We start from the raw sequence: 19480 nt of genomic DNA, 5'->3' as shown, positions 1-19480 counted from the left end.
TCCAGCCCATAGGTGGGCTTCGACTGGACAATAAAGATCGTGCTATATTATAAAATATGATGATGATATATTATCAAGTCAATATTTGTGTTCTTGATATTATTGTGATTCTCTAGTTATTCTAGAGAAGACTTATTGTAAACATATTATCATTATTATTGATGATAGTGGAGGCTTGAAGTGGATTACGGTCCCGTAAATTTTTTTTAAAAAATTTTCACGTAAAAATTCGGTGTCTCATTTTATGATTTATTCATTATTCTAGCTGGTTAACATTTATTTTTGGTAAGAAGTTGATATTTTGATGAGAAACTTATTTTGATATATTAAGAGGAAAAATAATTATTTCGTTTCAATATTTTTTCAATAAAAATGTATTCAAATTTTGTGTGGAGCAATAAATTCTACAATCTGTCACATCAAATTTTATCATGATCTCATCAATTTCAGATCCTTTTACTGAGTTGGAACACCTAAACTAATTCGGAACACGGGATCAAGAAATGCTAAGATCAAGATAGATGCTTTGACAATTAGAACACCATTGGTTGTACCAAGATTGACTCTCATCAATCGCATTATTAACAATATTATGTGTAGTATGCATGATATATAAATAAAAATAATATTTATTATTCAACGGATTTGTTAATAAGAATATTTTTTGTACTCCTTTATCACATAATGAATTGCTATTCTTATCAAAATTATTATGATTGAAATTTGTGAAAGCATTCAACATGATTTTTTATTATGTTTTCAATTTATGAACTGTAATACTATTATTGTAGGAAAGAACTGATACTAAGATAATAAATTAAAAGAAGGAACAATTTATTAGGCAAACTCAGAATAGTACATACAAATCATTTGTCTATCGGATTTGAGTTTGTACCCTCAAATCTCTTTCAGTCTTTTCAAATCTATCAGAGAAAAAAAAATTTAGAGTCATCAAAAAATGTTTCAACCCTCATTACACTCATTTTTCATCAAGTAAATAACTTATCAACTAAAATCCATGTTGACTAATCAAACTTGCCAAACAAATTGTACTCTAAATAGAAAATATATCAGTGGTAAATTAAGAATTCAAAAAATACAAGTCAATCTCAATCCTATATTGGATTTCTTGTGCAGTGGGACATCCTTGCGTTTCTATATCTGCCTTATTGGGTGACTCTTCCGCGAGACATCCTTGCACTGCTACATGTCTCATTTGTCAGCCTCTATAGGAGGATGACTATCTCCACGACCACAAGGAATCAGAGCTAAGATGATGGCGAAGAACTTAGCGTAATATATATGTATATATATATACACACGCATAGAGAAAGAAAGATCGATACAGAAAGATGAAAGCATTTGAGGTTTTTTGTTTGTAAACCCACTTCACATGTGTTAATGGAAATGTTCCTTTCATGAGAAAAGAAAAATAAGTTTGACTTGGGTGTCGTAAATAGTGAAGCTGATTAATCGAATTAAGTCCAAACATATTGTTTTGTGTTGTTAGCAATGAAGCAAACACCATGATCTAATACCAAGTCAACAAGTCAATAATCACTCAAGTCATTGTTCAACGTACTCGGTTATAATGTTCCTTATTCAATGATCGAAGGATAAGTTGAACCCTATACCCTCATTACATGAATATATGTTAATTATGATGCATGCGGCACAACTTACGGTCATCCAACTTTGAACGCAATATGACTCGACGAAGTGTGAAAGCAGCTTTCTTAGGATGTTTCATGCTGATGGACAAAAAATTGTTGAGAGGTCTCTGTAAGTGTTTTACTGTCAAATATGATCTTATCCAAAGCTTCAACATCAGATAGGGCACACTACGTACACTGTTAACTGTTAGGGTTACAGGTATCTTACAAATCGCTTCTCATATTACTGCCTTGCTCATCGGAGATAAATTAGCAGAAACTTCTTTAAGTGAGATATTATGGGTTGGATTCTGAGAGACAGGTGAGAACAAAAGATGACAGGATCTTTGTTGCAATTGGTGGCTGTCTCAACTTGCAGATGGTGTCATACAAAACAAATCAATCAATCATTTAAAACATGACGTTTTCTTCTTTGATTTTTATTATTTATAGGAGATTTGAGTTGATTCTGAAACTTAGAACAACAGCATTAACCGATGCAAGCTTAAACGACAACACTTACACACACTAAACACGCGTGCAAACCCTTTTCTGGAACTTGAGAGAACGCCAATCCATGCAAGCTTCCAATGAGCCTTTCTATCCCTGGTGACTTGTCGTGTGGCTACGAAATGTAGTTGTAGTCTGTTCTGGGGTGGTGCAAGAATCTTCTTTAAGTGACTTCAGTTTTCTTGACCTCCTCTCTGATCTCGATATCTTCGTCGACGGAGAGGACCACCACTTCAGGGCCACACGGCCCCGGAACGATGGCCTCTTGGACGTGAACATGCTCCACGACATCGACAACTTCCGTCTCCTCAACTATCTCCTTCTTCTTCTTCCTGTAGAAGAAGAGTGCAGCAGCCAGGAATGCGAGGAAGAATAGCCCGCCGAGACAAACGGACACCACGATCACCGTCGTGTGTCCTGGCGGCGGTGGACTATATGGTGGTGGTGCTGGTACCACGGGTGGACTATATGGTGGTGGTGCTGGTACCACGGGTGGACTATATGGTGGTGGTGTTGGTGCCGGGGGTGGATTACATGGTGGTGCTATTGGTGCCAGGGGTGGACTATATGGTGGTGGTTTTGGTGCCAGCGGTGGACTACATGGCGGCTGTGGTTGAGGTGGCGGCAGTGGAGGCGGTGATGGTGGCAGCAGTGGTGGGGATGGTTGTGGTGGTGAGCAGTATGAACATTCATACTTCTGAGAGCGAGGCATTCTGAAGAAGAATAGACGGAAATGGATTCGAGTCGTGCAGTGGAGGCCAAGTTCAAAGGCTGTGGGTATTTATAGAGGAATTAATCGGGACATGCGTGTTTAGGAATATGACTGTGAAGCTTAGAATAAGAGGTTCTCTCCATCTCGGAAAGCAATTGACTTGGAACGGCGCCATGCGCTTGTGCTGGAAGCAAACGAAACGAGTTCAGACCATCTTCCAAATCTTACCTCTGACAGTCTATTACTATGATTTCTGAAGCCAAAATGATATAGAGAAGGTGTCCTTTGGGTGCTGCAAGAGAGTAGTCACCATAATTCTACATTTCACTCCATGCCAATCTAATTATTCTGTATCACACAATGTTTGGTTCCCCTCTCCAGGAATTAATCCCACTTGGATGTGAAACGCATGCTGTATCCAAGAAATGGAATCAAGTCAAACAGCATGCTGGCATGCCAAGTCAATCGGATGGTGCACATGGATCTGCCTTGTGCCTATCTATTGTCAGTTCCCAGAAAAAGGAGATGAAGCTCACAACGCCACATCACCCTGCAGGGCGTTGACCAAATATTTTGGAGTTCTTGAGGTAGCTTCGATTCCACAGTGACGTCAGACAGAGCGCTCCAGCGTGGGCATGCATGCAAACAGACTTGGACCGAGGCAACGTCCACGTCATTGGTGGAAGCAAGCAAGCAATCAGCTTACTTGCATTAAGACGGCAAATAACAAGTGGTGCAATTAATATCTGCATTCGATGCCATTGACTGCTCATCAACCTTCCTTCCCTCCATCGATGATAACTGCCTCCGATAATGACTTCGAGGTGACGAGAGATTCTAAATCATCCACGCAATGGCTTCAGATCTCCACCTCAAGTAATCCTAAGGATATGAATTCTTAAGGACTGTGCAATCATCAGTCATAAGAGGAAGGAACCTACTGATTATTAATGTGAGCATGTGGTTGCTACTAGGTCTCATAGGTTATTCTAACCACGAAAATGTTTCTTCTAGAGAAGCATTATCTGATTCGAATGAATCAATAGATGATGTATCTATCAATTGTTTCTCCAAGAAAACAAAACTAATGGTTCCAAAGTTTGGTTCTCACTTGAAATGGTAATCTCCTGCAGCTGTGGGTGATCATAAATAATTTGAAAGGTACGCTTTATGTCCAGATTTAACAAAATTAAAGGCACTTGCAATTAACACTGTTGTTGTTGTTGCTTTATTTTAATAAAAGAAAAGATAGGTGATGAACACAGAATTCGACTTCAAGATTTTATTATAATTTATTAATATTTTTATCAACCAAAGTTAACTGTCACATGACACCTTTCCTCAAGAAATGTGAAACTTGCATAGAAATATTAAAAATCTCTCATTCTTGGATTCTATCTTATTTTTATGTCATATAAATAATTTATGAATGATAATATTAATCATAAAATTAAATATCTTTGCTACTGGATAATTAGTGTAAAATTATGTTAGATCTCATGAACATGGATTTTAATCCATTTTAGTATAGAGCTTGGTTGTCATCCAGAAATAATTTAGGTGTCCCGAATTATAAACGATAAGCTAGGAGGTTGCTCGAAAGCGCCCATCACATTGATGCTTAAATGTGGTGCCAAGTAGGTAGGAGTTATCTTATTATTTTGGATTAATGAAAGTAAAGAAGTTAGTCCAAGAATAGAAGGTTAGGTAAGCAATTGAGAATATAGAAACACTTTTAAGGAAGGGATTATAATTGCTAGACATTATGATTAGATGAAAAATAAATATTATTTACTTACACAAGACTAAGTGGGTAGATAAAAAAATCTAGAGATATTGATAGTATTGGATTTAAATTTTGATATACTAGAAAAGTTAAACATAGAAATAGAGTAAAAATTATTATTGATAAGGATCTTAAGAATAATATTATAGATATAAAGATTTAAAAATAAAATTATAGTTCTAAAATTTATGAGAGAACAAGATGCTTTGAAAGTCATTAGTGCTTATGCTCTTCAGGTCAGATTGAATGATTAAACCAAAAAAAAATTTGGGAAAGCTTATAATAACTAAAAAATTATGATCGAAGGAGATATAAATGATCATGTAAAGAAAACATATGATTAATATAAATAGGTGAATGAGGGCTTTGGTTATAAAGAAGGAAATAAAAATGATGGTATGATTTTAGATTTTGTAATTTAGTATGATCTTATAATTATGAATATTCATTTTTAAAAAAAATTAATTACTTATAAGATTGGTCACAACTACAGTCAACTATATTTCTTTCTTACTAGAAAGGTAGATAAAACGATTTGTAAAATTAATAAAGTTATACTTGATGAAAGTTTGACTTTTATTTAATATCTAAAAAATTTATATTATCAAGATGAATGAATGAATATGTAGAATTATTAGAAAAGATAATAAAAAAAATACTTTTATTTGTGAACAACTAAATATGATGAGAATCTTCAATCTTTCATGATGTCAATCATTTTAATGACATTAATATTATTATACTTATGGAAACAAAACATGAGTGTTTAGTCAATTAGAGAATATGTTCCCTTATCTATGGTTTCACTACTATTTAAAGCTTAAAGTTAGAAGTGTTTTTTCATTCAAATGTTCTGAAAAAAGCATTTTAGGAGACGATAGTAAAAAAATAAAAGAAAAAAAGAAATTAATGTTAATGGTATGAGAAGTGATGAAAAAGACTTGATTTTTTAAAATAAAAATTATAAATATAAATATAAATATAAATATAAATATAAATATAAATATAAATATTTCAAACTTAACTAAATATATAACTTTTTTTTATATATTTCAATGACGATAAGAGATTCGTATAGTTGATCGTAAATAACTGAGATTTATGGTTTTATTGTAGTTATTGCTACTGCAATTTGTTTCAGTATCAATGGAGCTCATTTCCTGCTATTCTACATCTCTATACAACTAAACATCAGGAAGAAAATCCAAGAAGTTCCACAAAGAAATGGAAAGCAATCTCAAATAAAGTCAATATGTTTGACAGTGTTAGAACCATATTTGCCTACAAGAAACAAATACAACAACTTGCTTAAAATAAGAAACCAGTATTCTCATTATTGCTAGCTATTTGCCTATGAATAACAAATGCATGGAACAAATTCAGAAACTTTGCCTGCTTCCTTCATCAGCTTGCCGAAAACCACCAGATTTCCATTTAACTAATCGAAGGATGTGTCGAGTTTGGCAGCCTTTGGCCATGAATGAATGAAGTGAACAGGCGAAGAGCTCTAGCTGGCTGTGCATATGGAACCATGTGAGATGCACCTCTTACAGTTGCAAAAGTCAGTAGGTTCCCGTATTCCGTTACCCAGCCACCGACCTTGCCACGATGAGAAGAAAGAACATCAATACATTTGCTCATTTTTGAGAGGAACATTTGCACAAGTAGATCATAAGAAATGGAACTAGCAGTATAGAAAATAATCAAAATAGTGATACAGAAAATTTTAAGAAAATAAAGCAAATTTGCACTTCACAATCTTGATTTTACAGTACAACAAGTAGATTAATCCCCAGCCTGAAGAAATATCAAGAATATATGCATGTGCATGAGTGGATCAATTGCAAAAAACAACACTAAAGTATCTGTTTCTTAGGAAAAACACAAATTAACAATGTTGTTTATCGCTATTTCCATGTAATTCACATTGTACATATCAATCCAATGTCAATGTGGATTCGATGTGCCGGAGAATAACGAAGGAATTTTGATTACCTGGCCTTTGTAAAACCAAACTCCATAAGGAACCGTTACACGGAAATTCAAGTCATGGGCTAGTTCCCGTACAAGTGTTCTTGAGCCCAAGAGTGGCACAACAGAATCTTGGTCACCACTGTAGTTACAAGAACATCAAGCAAAGATGTTCAGATCGAGTATGCAACATTAACATTGGGAAGATGTGCTTTCATGGTAAAAGATCTCACCTGAAAACCCAGACTGGTGTGCCATGCCTAATTATTTTCTTGAGCAAGGGCAGGATATTGATATCACCATCTGTGCTGCTGTAGTTCAGGAGCCTGGCAGAAGCAATATTTGGAAAATCAATGAAAATTATCATGAAAGAAGTATCATAAGTTTTGTTAGATAAAATATCATGAATAAACATTATAGATGAAATGAGTGAGAACATTAGGAAAAAAATATTTGGGAGATGGTTTACAAAAGATGGACGATGGAAAGGGATAAGATTTCATCTTCATTTGTTGTTAGATAAAGAACCAACATAAGTTGCTACTAATGAGTATTTATTATGCTTTCAATATATTTTTTCGTGTTTTGATTCAGAATTTCAAATAACTGGCAAATGCAACTTCCAATTATAATATGAGAGAACAATAATAAGCAGACAAGTATTTATTGTAAAACCACATTTCATTTTTTATAGACTATCATGCACAGTGATTCTCTCAGAGTTCATGGCCTCAAAAGTGATTTTGACCCTAATGCTATTTACCCTAATTATCATTTCCCATATATCGATATTAAAACTATAATGCTTCCTCTGTAAGGTTTTAAGGATCATATGCCCATCCAAAAGTGTCAAAACAAAAGAAAAAAAAGAAATTAACTTCATATTGTTATACATAAAAAGCTCAAATGGAAACCATCTCTAGTTAAGAGTTTATCATATACATATGGATACAAAGGAACAAAATTGAACTCGATAAGAACTAGGGCACTTACCCACTACACATGCCCCAAGAATAAGGCAATTTTGTCCTGTTAGCATGAAGAGCAAGCTGAACTTGTGGAAGATTGAAATAAAAATACCTTTCTACTGACATGCAAACATCAACGCCAACACTCATCTTAGTAACCTAATTTGAAACAAGGAGACACACACAAAAAAGAAATCCAATGAAAAGCAAAATAAATAACAATTGCTTATGATAATAAAAACTTAACATTAAGAAGGCCAATTTGTTATAAATAGAATAGAAAACATACATATTTTCGCAATCTCAACTCTTGTTCCACAATTGATGGGTAACAGACATCTAGAATCACATCATATTCATTTATGTAATCCCCAACAATAATATTTGCCTTCTCAATGGCATCATTGCATGCTTTGCTCACATTGTGTGGATTACTGAAGGTGTAATCTTCAAAATCACATTGGTTCATTATTGTGAGGCCTATTTCATCAGATATCATACCATGGGACCAGAAAAACTCATATGTTGCTGGAGCATCCCTATCAAGCTTAAGAAGTGGGTTCCCAATCTAACAATAACACAGAGATACAGTGTAAAAATTAATATGTCGTAAGAGATCTGATAGAAGCAGAACTAATTCTCCTTACCGCAACTCCTTTGATGTTGAACTTGAAGCCAGTGGAATGCTGATTATGATCTAAAAGAACATTGGCCAATTGTGGTATGTAATGCCCTAAGACAAATCAGAGAAAAATGGTAACAAGATTCATTCAATGTATATGAAATTTTCTTAAGGGTTATTCTAATAGGCACCTGCATAGCTTTCTCCAGTTAGAAATAAGTTCTTCAATCTGAACTCTGGAAATTTGTCATACCATCGCAGAAGAAATTTATACATGTCATTAGCTTGCAAGAAAAGATCAAGGACCAGTCAGAAGAGAGAATGAGAAAAGACACTAATTATACAGTAAATAAAAAAGAGACATAGTCAACAATATATTAAGAATTTAGAACTTGCAATTCCATAGTTAATTTAACAAAGGCCTGTCTGGTTTGGAGTCTCATAGACCTACCAGTTGATTCATCTCCACAGTTATAATCAGAAGTTGTATTGGAGTAAGACCATCCAACTCCAGCAGGAGATTCAACAAAAAGGAGATTTGAAACTACAAAGTTGAAACAGATAAGATAACGACCTATATCATTGACAAGAATTTAATGTTCATCAAAATTATATCACATTGCTACAAAAGAAAAAGGCACCTTTATTCCATGACATTTTATTTAATCGAAGACCCCGTCCATCACCTCTAGGGAAAAATGGACCAAGCTCAGTAAAAGCACCCCCTCCAACTGAAGAACAACCTGGGCCTGGATACAAAATTCATTTTTAACATTTGCTAGCTCCGATACATTTAAGACATTATATATCTAGCAAGTCAAATCTAAAAATCAGAAACATGATACATACATACACACATACATACATACATACATACATATACATATACATATACATATACACATACATATATATATACATATACATATAGCAACTAAAGAGAAAAAAGACAGAAAAGAGAACAAATCTGAGATCAAGCAAAAGATCTTAGAAGACATATTGAAGTAAAGGTGTCTTGAGAAAAGATGAGGCAATATATCAAATGTTTCATACTCTATGCACTAACGTGAAAACACAAAAATAGCAAGAAACATGAATAGTATGACATTGGAGTATAATCATAGTTTATAACTACAGACAATAGATCTTAGTTGTTTGTAACACTAGACCCAAAAAAGGGTAAGAGCACACCTGTATTCTTTTCAAATGGCAACAGATTGCTCCTCTTTTGATGTGCTATGTGTAGGAATAAGGAGCTTCACAAGGCACACATAGTGCACCCAGGATAGGCTGCCAATTGCCATGATTATTTACAGTATCTGGGTTTCAAGACTTTTTTTTACTGTATTATTCAAGCGTAAAAATACTAGCTTTTTAAAAAAATCACCATGATTTATCAACATAGGTAACAAATTTATGCTATTTGTACTATTGTGGATTTCATCTGGATGATCACCATGATATTGAGAATGCTTTTGTTGATCTTTATTCTAAACTTTGGAATGATAATGAGTTTGTGAGGCTTACTATAGATTTGGAATTAACCACCATCAGCCATTTTCTCATGAAGAGATTAGGAATTTCTGTTCCTGAAGTATCTTAGGAGGGATGTTCAAATCACCTTCTTGCTTCCTAGAATGAAACTCTCCATTTTGCAGCAAGGTTTTTTGTTGCAAGAAGGTCCCTAAATAAAAGTTCAGTATAATTCTTTGCAACTCTTATTTAAGATCCATTTTTAAATAGTACTCCTGATTTTTTATCTTTAGTCATGGAGAAATATGGACAAGGATTTTGGACCAAAAAAATCTTCTTTCATGGAAATTGAAGTTCCTGGGATATAGAGAAGCAGAGAAGGATAAACATTCCAGTAAATATAGCACATGACTATTATTTTCTTCTACATAATAGAAAAAAGTAGGATAGCAATCTATCAATGGATTTGAGGAAGACCACTAAGAATATTGCTTCACTGGTGGGGATCAAACAAATACAATGATGCACGATGCAGGAGATGTCAAACAAAGCAATTTGCTTGTATCTTTGAGATGAACCAAGCATGAAATGAGTGTTCTGCTAGCTTATCCTCCAGGTTAACCAAGAAAACTAGGCTCACGAATGGCATAATAAAGTAGATGCTTTCAGAAGTAATGCAAAGTATTGAATATATTAAAACTTGAACAGTGGAGATAGTCCACGCTTGACAGCCAACATAATGTTCTAAAATTAAAAGCAGACTGTACGAAGTATCCACAAAAGTACGAAAAGAATATGAACGATCTTTAACAAGATCAAGGCCGAGAAGCAGTTCATAGATCCAAGAGCCTAAAGAAACAACATTGGTTACCACTAGACTAGACAATCGAGAAAATGCCGACAATAGAACAGTAAGAAAAACCACCAAAACCATCGCAAGAAGGAACAACCGCAATGCGAAAAGAACAATTTTGACGAAGACAATACGAAAACGATCGCAAGAGAGAACAAGACATGAAAAAGAAGCAATCGTGACACCCACAGTACATCAAAGATGATCGGAAATATAAGCGAGAAGGAAGAGAAAAGAGTGACTTTGGCAACAAGGAAGGCCATCAAACACCAACCGCCATTGAGCCAGAGGGTGAGCGGCTTCGCGTGGGCATCTCCATCGGCTTCGGCAAAGTAATAGAAGAGAGTCCTCCCCGCCTTCTCATCGACATCCACATACCCTGCGTACTGCCTGAACCCCACTTTGGGCTGCCCAGGCAATCTCACCACCAGGTCCTCTTCCGGGTAGCCCTCCCCTCTCCTCCCCACCACCGCCACCACAACCACCATCATCAAACACCACCACCGCTCCATCTGGCAACTCCGCTAGAGAAAGGCACCAGCTTTTCCCTTCTCTGCCCTTCCTTTGGCCCTCCTCTCAGAGATAAAAACAGGAGGAGAGGGGAGTGGGATAAGATTGCGGCTATACGATCCAAAATCAAACTTCAAATAAATGTCAAGATTTCTGTTGCGGTGGATCACGTCTGCCGCAAGTAAAGAGATCCAGAAAAGATCTGCAAGGTCTGTTGGGATGAGGCACGTAGAATCCGGGGAGAGGACGGGACAAAGCAGGAAGTTTGAGGCCTCGAAGGCAGCGAGAGCAGGGAAGGGAGTGCTATAAATGATTTGGCCGTGACCACCATGCTTGCTCAAGCTCGGTTTACAGACTTTGAATCCAAATGTGGGGAGCTTTGGCCTTGGGGAGGGTGGGTGGCCCTTTAATGTGACTCATTAAAGCAGGGGGAGAAGGAAAAGAAAGAGCCGTTAGTGGGGATCAAAGGTGACAGAGAGGAGGCTCATATGCTTCACCACACCAGTGCCACATGGTATGGCCGTAAAATTTCTGGGGAAGGAGGAAGAGCATGAGGGGGGTGGCTCAATGCAATGTGTTTTGGGGTGTGTTGAGCTAATGATAAGTGTGATGGATACCAAAGGGAAGTCACAAGCTTTTTAATGAAGGTTACTATTCTCTTGTTTGGCCTGATTCAACCCTCATCATCTTTTTTCGAGAGACAACAGCATGCATGAGCTATAAGGAAGGCCAAATCTTGTTTATTAGCTCATGCATGATGCTGTCTCTCATTTGGTCAATCCATAAAAAGATGACAAGGAATTATCTTATTAAATCAGGCAAAACAAGAGAATAATAATATTCATTAAAAAGCTTGTGACTTTCTCTTGGTATCCATCACACTTATCATTAGCTCTGAGACATCCCTCTCATGTTCTTCCTCCTTCCCCCAGAAAGTTTCTGCACAATCAGCAGCTTCTTTTATAGGACAAACCTACTCAGATGGATAAGTCTCCTAAGTGAAAATATATTAGGGACTACCTTTTGAATTTTTGACATTCTCATCAGTAGAAAGCCCATGTTTTGCTCCATTGATGCTGTTAATTCTTTACCTGTTGTTAATGATCCTATGGTGGGTAATGGTTGGAGTCATGGTATGTGGTTAGAGAGTTGAAGGGTTTGACCCAAAGAGATTTAGGATGACTGGAGGGTGTTGTAGGTGCTTCCAACTATTACTGGAGCCATGGAAATCAGGTTGTAGGTGTACAATGAATGAATTCAGATGGAAATCAGCCTGCTGACAGCTGAGTTTGATCTTTCTTAAGGGATTTTATAACTTATATATGTTATCTTTATTTTTTTTTAATCTTCATTGTTCATCTTTTCTGATTTATCAACTATCTCTAGTTCTACTACAAAACACCAGAACCTATGCCTCTCATTCACTTCAAAGCATTAAAACTGATGATTTATCTATAGAAACTTAATTCACTAATGATTATTCTTTTGTATCTCTAATTAAATTCTAATCTATAAAAAAAATTGAAACTAATTATGATTCATTCAAGTACTTTTTATCATTTTTTCTAAATATCTTGATGATTGTTACAATAATAATCATCAAAATTTCTCGAAACGAATAGTTCACAATGATATCCTTAATCTAGTGTCTCTTTGTCTTGTTTGAGTTTATTCTTTAGTGAAATCCTCTTGTTTCAATTGTCAAAATAAGAAGAGTTCATATTTGTATTATGTTTATCGGATTCTTAAGATCGATTAATCTAATTGCACTTGGATATATATATATATATATATTGTCCCTCGTGGGCTAAGAGCACGCAAACATCCACCAACGTCATTGTTTGGTTTAGCCTACCGCACCGCACCGCACCCCACGTCACGCCACCTACCATTTCACGAGCCACCACCACCACCTCCTCGTAGGTTTGGTGTCTGACACGATTGGCTATCAACGTGTCACTATTTCCAGATCGTCTCTGTGTTGGTAGAAGAACATTTCTCCGCGTAAACTGGAGGAAAGACTATCTACCCGTTTCGCCTACCTATTCTGGGATTGCAGAGAAGGATGCCCTCGTGCGGGCCCTTGTTGTTGGATGTGACCGAGCAGGCTCTGAGCTAACGTTAGCGATGTATACTTTGTTACAACGAACAGGATTCAGTAACACATCTCCGTTAAGATGGAGACACGCGACCACCCCTTCTGCCGTCGCTACTCGCCGAAAGACGAAGCCAGTGCTTCGGTCCTGCCTCTTTCTTCTTTCACAGTGGCCACGGCGTCCTTCCCACTGCGCCGCCCGTGACACTCTCTGTCCCTTTCCCCCTCCGTGGATCCATCCATTTATAAAGCCAAGCTCCACTAATGAGGAAATTCCAGTACACTTCCCCTCCTCGCCCTCGCCTCCTCTTCGTCACCATGGCTGCACTCCTCTCCCTCCCCCTCCTCCTCCTCTTTCTCATCCTCCCTTCCTCCGCCCCCTCCTCCCCTCCTCCGCTCCCGCCGGAGATTGCCCAAGCCTGCGGGGCCACCCGTTTCCCCTCCTCCTGCCACTCTGCCCTATCCCAGTCCCCCGGCCTCCCTTCCAGCCCCTCCGCCCTCCAACTCCTCTCTGCCGCCGTTGCCGCCCCCTCCGATGCTCTCCCCTCCTCCCGCTCCCAAGCCGAGTCCATCCTCGCCTCTGCCGACGCAAACCCTGCTCGCGCCGCCGCCGCCCGCGACTGCCTCGAGCACCTCTCCCTCTCCGCCCGTCGCCTGTCCGCCGGTTCCGCCGCCCTCCCCGCTGGCCGCCTCGCCGACGCCCGCGCCTGGGCCGGCGCTGCCCTCCTCTACCAGTACGATTGCTGGTCGGCCTTGAAGTACGTCAACTCTACCCGCCGCGTCGCCGATTGCATGGCCTCCCTCCTCGACCTGGCCGCCCTCACCAGCAATGCCCTCTCCATGATCGCCGCCTTTCAGCGCTTCGGTGCTGACATCTCCCTCTGGGTCCCGCCCCAGACCGAGCGGGACGGCTACTGGGGCGACTCCGCCGCCGTCGCAGCCGGCGGCGGCAGCGGCTCCCTACGACCCGCCAATGGTGCCACCACGTTCCCGTCGGACCGGCCTCCAAATGCTACCGTGTGCAAGACCGGATCTTGCGATTACCAGAGCGTCCAAGACGCCGTGGCCGCCGCGCCTGATTTCGCCTCGGATCGGTTCGTCATCGTCGTCAAGGCCGGCGTGTACGAGGAGACCGTCCGAATCCCGTTCGAGAAGACCAATCTGGTGTTGCTAGGAGAGGGGATGGGAGCCACCGTCATCACCGGCTCGCAAAACGTTGGCCACAACCAGGACGTGACCACCTACCACTCTGCCACCGTCGGTGTCCTCGGTGACGGCTTCGCAGCCCGAGATCTCACCTTCGAGAACACCGCCGGCCCTGGCGCCCACCAGGCGGTTGCTTTCCGCTCCGACAGCGATCAATCCATACTCGAATCGGTGGAGTTCCGTGGGCACCAAGACACCCTGTACGCGCGCTCCCTCCGGCAACTCTACCGTAAATGCCGCATCGCCGGCACGGTAGACTTCATCTTCGGCAACTCCGCGTCGGTGTTCGATCGGTGCGTCATCGAGGTGGTCCCACGCGCGGAAGGGCCAAGGAAGGCAGGGAGCAACCCGGTGGCCGCCCACGGACGGACCGACCCTGCCCAGGCGACCGGCTTCGTGTTCAGTGGCTGCGCTATCAATGGGAGCGACGACTACTTGGCTGCATACCAGAGGAAGCCAGGGGCGCACCGGGCATACCTCGGGCGGCCATGGAAGGAGTACTCGCGGACGGTGTACGTGAATTGCTACATGGGGGAGGTGGTGATGCCGGAGGGGTGGTTGCCATGGAGGGAAGATTTCGCGTTGAGCACGCTGTTCTACGGAGAGTACGGGAGTTCAGGGCCCGGGGCGAATGCGGCGGCCAGGGTGGGGTGGAGCAGTCAGATTCCCTCGGAGCATGTCGGATTGTACTCTGTGGAAACTTTTATCCAGGGGGATGAATGGGTTCCCTCGGAGCAGTAACAACAGCACAATGTGGTGGTGTGTTGCGTTCTGATACTTAATCTAAATTGGCTGAATGATGAACATGACTTAACCCTAAGAGGAAGAGCTTTTCGACGGACTTTGGATAGAGGAGACAGACAACGCTAATGGTAGATTCGAGGATGCCTAAATAGCCTTCCAAGAAGTGTTTCATGTGGCTTGAGGTGAACGATATGACAGCTTGATCAAGCTGAATCAACTACAAATAGAGCACATCATCAAAGGAAAACATGAATCTTTCTGGTTTTTGAGTCTCTGTCAAACTTGGACTTGAAACACAGTAGCTTCCTTTGAGTCTGCTGCACTGAATACAGCAGAGTGAAGGTTGGTTCTCTTGTGCCTTTTTTCTTAGCCGATGCTTCAAGTAGTTCAGTATAAACACCTGTCTTCACCATGGCTAGCAGATAATGAATGGCTCATAACGAGTACTTGATGAGCTCTCATAATACCTAGCAGATAATGTCTGCACCTAAACTCCTCTTAGTCTTGTGTGAAATTTAACGAAAATATTGGAACATATTTATGACATCAAACCTTGAAGGGTTTCATGAAAACAAAATGTACCTACTTGTGGACGCGCATGTAGCCGAGCTAGAATTTTGTTGATCTCAAAATCAATTCTGTGGCCTCCAAATTTGGGGATCAACTCCAGATAGATAGATGGACAATTTTAGAAATATTTGATGTCGTCGATGAACTGAACTCAATCAATCAAAACCTGATTGACGGATTCTACTAAGTCAAAATGTCAATAGAATTTATTTCTAGTAGCACCCAAGAGATCGAATGTTTGTACCATCATCCTAGTATGATCTGATGGTATGATGATATGTTAAGATGGATTTGGATGATCTTTGTCAATTGCAGAAAGGCCAATATACTGAAAGGTGATTCTCCTTTGGGGATTAGAGTATTTTTGACATGATAGACTATTCTTCCTTGTGCTATTGGGAGGAACGTATCCCTATTATAGCAGGTAAGAGATATCACTATATTTGCTAGTGCGATATATGTTTTCTTTACTTGATATTAGGAGATGAACTTATCTCATTGGAGTAATGTCTTTCTATATATTATTGAGAGAGATTCTTCATCTGGGAAGAAAATGTCTCCCATTGTGATAGGTATGAGATACCCTAGAGAGGCATAAATGTCTCTGGACTATATCTCCCTTGAATCCTAACTCTCAATGAATATTATATTTAGAACTATAGGAGTGCTCATAGGAAAAGTGATAAACAACACCTCTCCTATCTACCTAAAACTCATTCGATCCACGTTGTTTTGCTCTTAGAAAACATTTGCAGGAAGATGTTCCTTGCCGATGCAAAATTGAGCCACTTAAAACAAGTTGGGATAATGATTACTACTTGGCCAGAGGCAAATTGGATAGAATTGTCATCATATGGAATAACGACATCCTTTGATGTTATTTAATTAGAAAGGATGACCAGCATTTCATTACCCAACAAAATGGTATGCATCCCTGGCTATTCTCTAATATATATGCTACCACATTGATCTGGCACGGTAACTCTCACTAGTCTTTTCTTAGTAATCTCAATCTGCAAGATATTTCATAATTGTTGTGTGGTGACCTTAAATATAATACTTGTATGGGTGATAAGCTAAGGTGATAGGCCTTTTGTTCTCGATGCTTCAGTTACTAGCTTTCTAAATTCCATTAATAATATAGGTCTTTTAGATTTTAGATTTAGGTTTTTATGATTCTCTCATTAACAATAGATTCATACATTTTTCGCATTTATACTCGTTTGGATCATGTTGTTGTTGAATCTTAGATTTTGATGATGAAACTAATTGATAAAGTTATGATCTAATGTGCATTTAAGTGACGCAAGCCTAGCTTTAATCAGGAAAAAATAAATCAATTAAAATAGTGAAATCAGAGGTTGGACCATATCAGAAGATTAAACGTCGAGCCAGAGGGCTGATTGACCTATTGATAAAAGGCTTTGTGACATGAGTTCGAGTATCGGGCCAGAAGGATCAAAAATTACGCCAAGGAGATCGGATGTTGTGGAGGTCAACATGTCAGTTGGGTAATACGTCGAAGGAGAGGATGATACGTCGAAAGGTCGGACGAAGTGCCGAATGAACCAATGACATGTCGGACAACATATGATTGCTTGTAATCAATTGTGTCTTAATTGAAGTAGTCTAAGTTGTAATTGAGTTGGTTTTGAATATAATTAGACTAACTCAATTAGGAGCCATTGGGCTTAATCTAGGGTTAATTTGGGCCCATTGGAAAGCTCATTCAGTGACCCAAAAGTTGAGTCAGGCAATGACACTACCAGACCAGGCAGTAAAACCGCTAGAGGCTTAGTCTCCAATATCCTGGTCTCTGAGGCTATCAGACAGTGGTATCGCCCAGTGTCAGTCTGTAGGTGATGGTACCAACCAATACCAGCGATGGTACCACCAATACCCCGAAAACCCGGGATGAGATCATTTTTGGCTTCAAATTTGAATCCATTTAGGGTTATAAAGACCTCACTCTTTCTTGCTGGGGCAACAAGATAAAAAGAGCATAAATGGGTTGTTATTCTGAGTCGAAAATGTACTAAGTGTCATCCTCCTCTTTAAGTTTCAGGCTTAGTCTAAGAAAGGTGGAAGATTTGTAAAGGTTATCTCCTAAACCCGTGAAAAGGAGAAAGAGTTGTCAGAGGGTAGTTGATCTTCGCCCATTGAAAGAAGATCATTAGTGAACGTCAATGGCCTCAACGAAAGAGGAATCAGAAGTGGACGTAGGTCATGATGACCAAACCATTATAAATCCGATTTGCACTTTCTTTCTGCGTTTCATTGCTATTACATTCCGAGTTAATTACTTAGTTCACTTACCCTAAGTCAAGCATGCTTTTATTATCATTTCATCAAACAAAGATTTTTTAAAACTGACATTTTTATCGAAAGCATTAATTCACCCCGCTCTTAGTATTGATTTCGGTCCTAACAGTTTTTGCTAATAATAATTGGTTTTCTTATGTCCAATGATGCTGTTTTATTTCATTTACATGTATCACCTCTAATCATCCCCATATTAATCAAGATATCCTCAAGGTATCCTAGGAAGAATTATAGAAAAAAGAATTATAGAAAACCTTTCAGGGTGGAACCCCATTAGTTTGAATACCCCAATTCAAACTCATGTATTCAGAAAAATGGATCTTCTTGTGATGGGATCCCTAACCCTCTAGAAATTTTCCACAACAACCTTAAAAGCCTTAGTTCTAAGCTCTCCATGTAGGACGATTCTTATGTAGGCTGCCTTGAAAAGTGGCTTGCCTTTGTTTCTAAGTAAATCACTTACATGAGGACACCCAAAAATATCTTAGAGGGCTGTATAAGAAGCACACGACCTTGAATAGGTAAATCCATAAAGTTTAGTTTTTTTTAGAAAAAAAAGGATGATAGAGAATATGGCACAAGTCACATTGAAATTTAAAATTTTATATTTTTCATAAGGAATATGAAGTTTATTAAAGGAAATATCACGAGAAAATAAAATGGTAGAGAATACAGATTTACTTTGGTAGAACAGGAGTTTTAACATGTTTAGAATATCATACGTGAAAGAAAGGATTTTTCTTAATAGATTTACGATATCTCATATTAGGAGATCTTGGTTGTTGTTGAGGTTGTTATCACGGGAGATCTTAAACCACCTTCAAAATTCTTCTTGTGATAAATTCAAAATTTTAAATTATAAATATTCAAAATAATTCCTTATTATCATGTCTTGTTCAGAACATTTTCAGAATCCCTTTTGCTACAAAATTATGGTAAGAAAACTTCTCAATTAAGAAATGGAGCATATCTTGCTGCTCCTATTTTTGATATCAAAGATAAACACAGACACAATAGCATGGATGACACAACCCAATCAATTCTGCAACTTGATTGTTTTTAGGTACCTTAAAAATGTTGCGTGTGCGAGCTTATTACAACGCTTCCTCGGTTCATCATTAAATAAGGCAGCAGCAAACATTGCCACGGTCTTTGTGGAATGGATCGGGAATGCAGAGGACGTTTTTCTTCGAGCGACCGAAAATTTTGCATATATACCCGCATTGATCGTCTTTCGTGCAGCCTTCCCCAACAATATCGCAGTTCCTATATTCGTCCAAGGAGTAGTAGTCTACAAATCCCCACCGGATCAAACTCATCAGACCAAAACCACCAAGAAGAAATTAGAACTAATACAATTACGTACTGGTAGACTGAGTAGTCATGACGAGGGAGAAGACAAGGAGAGCGAGCATCATCGTGGAGCAGCGGGATGCCATGGTTTCCGATGTGGATTCTTCTCTGTGCATGTGAGAGGAGGGAGATT

At 39.0% G+C, this 19480-nt stretch overlaps 2 protein-coding genes across 2 annotated transcripts; one reads left to right on the top strand and one right to left on the bottom strand.

Annotated features, from left to right (window-relative positions):
- Window positions 1-5872: 5872 nt before the first annotated feature.
- Window positions 5873-11617, bottom strand: LOC135677021 (serine carboxypeptidase-like 42). Its single transcript, XM_065188860.1, has 10 exons — window positions 10822-11617; window positions 8863-8970; window positions 8673-8765; window positions 8413-8505; window positions 8247-8332; window positions 7889-8167; window positions 7625-7758; window positions 6865-6957; window positions 6656-6773; window positions 5873-6259 (listed from the first exon to the last, which is right to left on the bottom strand). The coding sequence occupies exons 1-10, from the start codon at window positions 11057-11059 to the stop codon at window positions 6095-6097; spliced, it is 1407 nt and encodes a 468-aa protein (XP_065044932.1). The 5' UTR covers window positions 11060-11617; the 3' UTR covers window positions 5873-6094.
- A 1657-nt stretch (window positions 11618-13274) lies between these two features.
- Window positions 13275-15178, top strand: LOC135677020 (probable pectinesterase/pectinesterase inhibitor 51). The gene has a single exon (XM_065188859.1). It carries the CDS (start codon window positions 13417-13419, stop codon window positions 15097-15099), a length of 1683 nt encoding a protein of 560 aa, XP_065044931.1. The 5' UTR covers window positions 13275-13416; the 3' UTR covers window positions 15100-15178.
- Window positions 15179-19480: the final 4302 nt, after the last annotated feature.

Source organism: Musa acuminata, chromosome BXJ1-6 (assembly GCF_036884655.1).
Source record: "Musa acuminata AAA Group cultivar baxijiao chromosome BXJ1-6, Cavendish_Baxijiao_AAA, whole genome shotgun sequence".
NCBI classification, from domain to species: Eukaryota; Viridiplantae; Streptophyta; class Magnoliopsida; order Zingiberales; family Musaceae; genus Musa; species Musa acuminata.
The sequence above is the reverse complement of the archived record's forward strand: the minus strand, read 5'-3'. Positions and strand labels throughout refer to the sequence as shown.